A 7,010-nucleotide genomic window follows, 5' to 3' on the forward strand; every position below is an offset into this window, starting at 1 on the left:
GTCTGACTGTCTGCTCGTCAATTTCGACGTTCCGTTTTATTCTAGGCTTACTATATGAAATGGAATGGCGTATGGCTTTTAGTGGCGGGAGTGTCCGAGTATTCGACTTGCCAGGTGCAGGTCTTCTGAATTGACTCCCGTAGGCAACCTGCGCGTCGTGATGACGATGAAATGCTGATGAAGACGACACATACACCCAGCCCTTATGCGAGCGAAATTAACTAATTATGGTTAAAATTCCAGGCCCTGCTGGGAATCGAACTCGGGACCCCTGTGACCAAAGGGCAGCACGCTAACCATTTGGCCATTGAGCCGGACAGGCCTTCTAGATGGCAGACCGAGTAAACCGAATCTCCCTTTGGCGTCTGTGGCTGAGATTTAATTAATGTTGTCGGGTGAACATCAATTGTGTTAATATAGATCTTTTACTTGCCGACATCTTACGACATGGAGTGTCGAATGGACTTCCTCCGCCCTTCAAAATTCCGACTACCACTGCAAGGTTTGAACACACTATCTTAGAATCCGGAAGCCGACACTCTACCGCTGATCCACAGCGGCAGCTCATCTTATCTGCATGTCTGCATCTACGTGTTTGTTCAGACTCAAATGGGCATACGAAGTCTTATTCTCGACCATTTTTCAACAACTTGCTGTACGTCGCACCGACACAGATAGGTCTTATGGCGAATTAAGGTACAGCCCCAGCATTTGACTGGTGTGAAAATGGGAAACCACGGAAAACCATCTTCAGGGCTACCGACAGTGGGACTCAAACCCACTATCTCCCGGATGCAAGCTCATCCTTTCTACTAGTACCACACGGGTACAAACACCTCAGTTATGCAGGAGGTGCATAGTGGTACCGACCACTATGTCCAAGTCACATAATTTTTTTGAACTGCTGACGTATTTGTGCACCTTGAAATACCGCATGTATGAGTTAGGAACAGAAACCTGCCAGCGGCCCACCGTATTATTATTATTATTATTATTATTATTATTATTATTATTAGGACACATGTGGCCATAGTCTTTAAGCCGCAAAGTCTGTATGGTTTGAAACCGTGGTTAGCCAGTTCGAATTCCTTCTTCTTTCTTTCTTTCTTTATCTTCATCTCAGTGAAGGATCGCACCTCTACCGCCTCAAGGGCAGTGTCCTGGAGCGTGTGACATTGGGTCGGGGATACAACTGGGGAGGATGACCAGTACTCGCCCAGGCGGCCTCACCTGCTATGCTGAACAGGGGTCTTGCGGGGAGGGGGGAAGATTGGAAGGGATAGACAAGGAAGAGGGAAAGAAGCGGCCGTGGTCTTAAATTAGGTACCATCCCGTCATTTGTCCGGAGGAGAAGTGGGAAACCACGGAAAACCACTTCCAGGAGAGCGCACCTCTACTCAGTTGAGCTCCCGAGGCTGAGTGGACCCCGTTCCAGCCCTCGTACCACTTTTCAAATTTCGCGGCAGAGTCGGGAATCGAACCCGGGCCTCCGGGACTGGTAGGTAATCACACTAACCACTACACCACAGAGGCGCACAGGTGGTGCTATACAATTTCTAATCACTGGATTGCTTGCCAAAGCCTGGATTTAATTCCAAACCTCTCTGCAGTATTCATATGGAGTAAGGACATATGACGCTGTACATGGCGATTCGTCCGTCGGATGGCGACATAAAACCATGAACAGACCCCTTGGTTCTATTCGACAGAAGTAGGCTACGTGCCGACAACGGGTTTCACGCTCTCCCTTCCTACCAGCATATCACGTCATTGTCATTAACTCCTCTGTTGAAGCTTGACGTCAGGAAGAGCATCCGGTCGTAAAACCTCGCTACGAAGATTCATTTCACTTCATAACCAACCCCGTAGAGAAAAGGGACAAGAGTTGGACATCCATAACAGTGATCAACATACACAACTTACCTTCACGTAGCACCGCCATGCTTTTTCTCAGCACCGCCAGAAGGAAGTGTTCTTATAAACAGCATTTGCCAGTGGACAGATTTGAACGGACGGTTTAGCGGCGATGAGCTAAACTGCGCCACACTTGGCCTTGGCAGAGTTTACCTTGTCGACGGCGACTGTATCGCGGGTTGCTAACCAACTCAATATCATTAGCACACGTTCCTGACTCAATGTTCTGTTCCGAATTCTCGGCAGACCGTATGAGGTCACAGCCATTATGCTATGGTCAAGTTATTTCACTCGCATATTCCGTACGAACAATTTCAAACTGTTTACTTGCAAAACTCGTCGGAATCCTGTTTAATTTCACATCTTTCCAATCCTGAAAACCTCCGTTTCGATTTCACGAAAATATCAGCAGTTATACAAACATGTTATAATTTGTTGGTGTTCTTTTTCACACCAGGATATAAAAGGTTAAAGACGGTATAAATGACGATATGAGGTAGAATAAATCGGAAAAGTTGGACAGACATAAAAAACTACAGCAAAGTTTCGAGGATGACAGATGAAAGCCTGACCGGTTATATTTTTAAAAAAAGAAACAAAATTTGTGCGGTACACTGAAGTAATGGATCAACGCCTATTTCGAGTTTGAAGAATATAGAAGAATATATTGTAATCAACGCTCTTTGAAACTGTGTGCTCTAATGTTCGAATTTGTAGATATTTCAACCTGAAAAGGATTTTCTTCAATACGGAAGTTGGAATGTCGCATCTTCTTACTTTTATCCCTGTATCGCCGATACGTGTGCCGCAACAACTTTTTTTTTTTTTTTTTTTTTTTGCTAGTTGCTTTACGTCGCACCGACTCAGATAGGTCTTATGGCGACGATGGGACAGGGAAGGGCTAGGAAGTGGAAGGAAGCGGCCGTGGCCTTAATTAAGATACAGCCCCAGCATTTGCCTGGTGTGAAAATGGGAAACCACGGAAAACCATCTTCAGGGCTGCCGACAGTGTGGCTCGAACCTACTATCTCCCGAATACTGGATACTGGCCGCACTTAAGCGACTGCAGCTATCGAGCTCGGTGGCAACAACTTTTACATTTGAGTAGAATTACAGAGTCCGCACCGCAAGGATTATATCAATATGTTTAGTTTCAAGGCTGCTATTCTAACCTAGAAATGATTCTGGAGGAGAGATGTGCTCATTACGCCTCCCAGAGACCGACCTACTCACCCCTAGGAGTATATTTACTTTCGTAACCTTAAGTTATTATCCATTGCTTCTGGCCAAAGATCCCGGGCATTGGCCGAGATATCGGCATTCTCACCAATGAAGAAACAGAGATTTCGTTACCAACTTCTGCAGAAGAAAAAAGGCTAAAGAGGCCCGCGAAGTTTGAAAGTGTCATGGCGTCGGACGATAACCTTAAACTTTCTCAATTCCTCGCTTAATCTCGGGCTTACGCCATTTAGTTCCTGTGACTCATCTTTGCACAACCAGACCAATCTCTGTCATGAGAACGGTGGCCGAGGCCACATTCCCTTCGAGAGCCTTTTTTTTCTATTGTCGCGCCGCATAGGCCTACTTTCCGCACGGCAAGAAAAACAAAGAGAGCCATATCAAACCAGCACCCAACAGTTGGCAGCAATGCTATCCTACTTACTACCTCAGCGCTATTAGTGGAAACTTAAGTATTAAACAAAGGACAGTCACTTCGCGTTTGCCACGTAGTGGTGCCTCCTGTTACTAACATTGCGGGACGGACTCTACAGTTATGCCTTACATTTGTTCTTGGCATCTGTTGCCAGTTCACTATACCAGTATACAGTAGTATGTGATTCTTATGGTGTGGAAGAAATGTACATCCCTGTATCTCCGATACTTACACAGCTCCAACTTTTATATTTGCTTTTGGCATCTGTTGTAAGTTCACTGTACCAGAATATTATATAAATCTTGCTGTGTAAAAAGAATTGATCATTTCCAATTACTCAATGCTGTTTTTAAAGGGAACAAATGTTCTAAGTGTCTTTAATTTAGACAATAATAAAGAATATATCAGGTTTTTGGTCAAGTGAAATTTCGTAATTATTTAATGAGGTTGATGAACACTAGACTACAACAGCCAGTACACAGGAAACACTAAGTTGCTAATCAGGCACTTTACTATAGGGTTTTAGGCGGTCAGCTAATGTACCCGTGCATCGCTACGGAATTCTACATTGTATACGGGTTTCTACGTAAATTACTGTGCACGCTGTGAACAACATTTTATTAAATTGCATAGTATTACTCAAGAAACACCAAGGAGAAGTCCCCATACGCTGTTTCACATGTGAAGTCCGTGTTGGGGGGTTTCGATCATAATGACAGGCCCTCTTTCCTACTGCCAGTAATAGTCGAGTTTAGAATTGTCGATTACAGTGTCTACTGTCATTCACAATCAAGTTCGGAAGTTCTCATTAAAACGGCAGGTCATCATCTTTCCTACTGCAAGGCATAGTCGAGCTGGGAAGTTTTTATTATAATGGCAGGCCTCCTTCTCTACTGCCATTCACAACCAAGTTTGGGAGTTATCATTACAGCGGCAGGTCATCATCGTTCCTACTGCCAGGCATACTCGAGTTGGAAAGTTTTGATTATAATGGCAGGCCCCTTGGCTACTGCCAATCACAATCTCTTTGCGGAGTTTTGATTATAATGGCAGCCCCCCTTGCCTACTGCCAGTAAAAGTCGATTTGGGGAATTTTGATTACAGTGCCAGGCCCCCTTGTCTACTGCCATTCACAATCAAGTCGGGGAGTTCTCATTATAACGGCAGGTCATCATCGTTCCTACTGCCAGGCATAGTCAAGTTCGGAAGTTTTAATTATAGTAGCAGGTACCCTTGACTACTGTCAGTTACAATGGAGTAGGGGATTTTACATTATATTGGCAGGCTTCCCTTCCCACTGCCAGTCACAATCGAGTTGTAGAATTTTCACTATAATGGCAGGTCGCCCTCTCCTACTACTAATAATAATAATGCTATTTTGCTTTACATCCCACTAGCTACGTTTGCGGTTTTCGCAGACGCCGAGCTGCCAGAATTTAGTCCCGCAGGAGTTATTTTACATGCCAGTAAATCTACCGACACGGGGCTGACGTATGTGAGCAACTTCAAATATTACCGGACTGAGCCAGGATCGAACCTGCCAAGTTGGGGGTCTCTCCTGCTACCAGTCACAGACAACTTAGGGAGTTCTTACTATATGTAATGACAGATCGTCTTTCCTACTACCAGTCATAATCGAGTTGGGGAGTTTTGATTACAATGGCAAACCGCTTTGTCTACTGCCAGTCACTATCGATTTGAGAAGTTTTCATTATGATGGCCCCCATTTCTGCTGCCAGGCACAGTCGAGCTTGGGAGTTTTCGTTATAATGGCAGGCCCCTACTTGCTATTGCCAGTCACACAGCTGTTTGGAAGTATTTATTATCATGGCAGGCTCCTTTTCAACCTGCCAGTCACAGTCGAGTTGGGGATTTTTTGTTATATTGACAAGCTCCTGCTTGCTACTGCCAGTCTCGATTTTCATTATCATGGCAGGCCCTCTTGCCTACTTCCAGTTACAAGTTACTTGGAAAGTTTTCATTATAATGCCAGTGATAGACACGTCGGGGATTTTTCATTATAATGGCAGGCTCCCTTTCCTACTGTCAGTCACAATTTAAGGCTACTAATAAATGGAACTCGATGTGAAGCGATCTGCACAAAAGTATTAAAATGAAAATAGACATGAATTAATGAGGCACTTCCAGACACTCTACAAACTTGAAACTCGGTACTAGATAATTTGATACCTTTAGAATCCCTAACAAAATCGAAAAGTCGTCGAGGTGAACACCGGGTCTTCAAAATTGATGCTCAGCATAAGAACGCAAGTGTAAGCATTTCTTTCACTCATTCACATATATTTTCCCAAAGAGTTGACCTATAGCTTTAATGGGTTTGCAAGTTTCCTGAAAGTCAAAATCAAGTGTTAACATCAAACACATAGATAAGGGAAATATTGAGGGCACAAGCATATTTGCCGGGTTTAAAATCAGCCTGTCCACATTCATATTAATAACTAGCTGATGTGCCCGTAATTCGCTACATTATTCTACACTGTATGCAGAATTCTATGTTAGGTACTGTACACATTGTAAGTAAGACTGTATTAAATTGCATAGCTCTTAATGTTACCCCCAGAAACGCGACCAACATACGTATTTTCTCATGTGAAGACAGGGTTAAGAAATTTTCATTGTAATGGTAGGACTTCTTGCCTACCATCAGTCACAATCAAGTTGGGGAGTTTTCATTATAATGGCAGACACTCACTCTCCGCCTATCTTTTTTACATCCTCAGAAAGACTTTTTCCAACTGAAATTATCATTCGTCATTACAATGATGTGAGTAGGAATGTCGCAATTAAGAGCAATGCTATTTTATGAAATATTCGATGAAATGGAAAAACCACATACTGTATTTTCTCACTATTAACAAACAATGCTATGATGCCGATCTAACAGTCCAAAGTTCCAGAGCTGGAATAACCAGGCCGCACAAAGCCGTGAACATTTCTCTACCATTATTCTGGTCATTCCAATCGGCGCCTCAGAGTAGGGATCGAATAGCGGGAATATTATCATGACCAGTGTGTTAAGTACCAGTAGTATCAGAAAACGTATTTCACCCGATGTATCGGGCCTATCGCGGACTGGTGGCTGGTTGGAAATCACGCCTGTTGTCCTTAGGCGTCTTTCAACACGGCGGAATGTCGTAGCAGCCGGGTGTCGCCTGTCGGGATACCGTTCCTGGTACAGACGTAGTATCTCACGCGCGTTTTGTCTCGCTTTCTCCCATAAATGAGAAGCATGTCAACGTATTCCTCTGCAGAAAACATGCCGAAGACAGCAGAGATTATAGTACATTTAGGCCCTAACCAGCGGAGTAGAGCATGCGCAGGGCACAAGATGAATAACAGCGACATTCTACTGTTTGAATGTGGCAAACGTGGGCCTGTGTTTACGTATTCAAACATCATACCGATGCAAAAATATTTAAAC

The 7,010-nt window shown here is 43.9% G+C and overlaps 1 protein-coding gene across 1 annotated transcript in view; it reads right to left on the reverse strand.

Annotated features, from left to right (window-relative positions):
* LOC136877068 (sodium/hydrogen exchanger 9B2) overlaps positions 1 to 2,023 on the reverse strand; it is a 76,944-nt gene extending 74,921 nt beyond the window's left edge. The window contains exon 1 of the mRNA XM_067150885.2: positions 1,924 to 2,023. Coding sequence (XP_067006986.2) covers positions 1,924 to 1,942 — 19 coding nt within the window. The 5' untranslated portion in view covers positions 1,943 to 2,023. The remainder of the gene's footprint in view (positions 1 to 1,923) is intronic.
* Between the last annotated feature and the right edge of the window lie 4,987 nt (positions 2,024 to 7,010).

The sequence above is a fragment of the Anabrus simplex genome, chromosome 7, assembly GCF_040414725.1.
Source record: "Anabrus simplex isolate iqAnaSimp1 chromosome 7, ASM4041472v1, whole genome shotgun sequence".
Taxonomy (NCBI): Eukaryota; Metazoa; Arthropoda; class Insecta; order Orthoptera; family Tettigoniidae; genus Anabrus; species Anabrus simplex.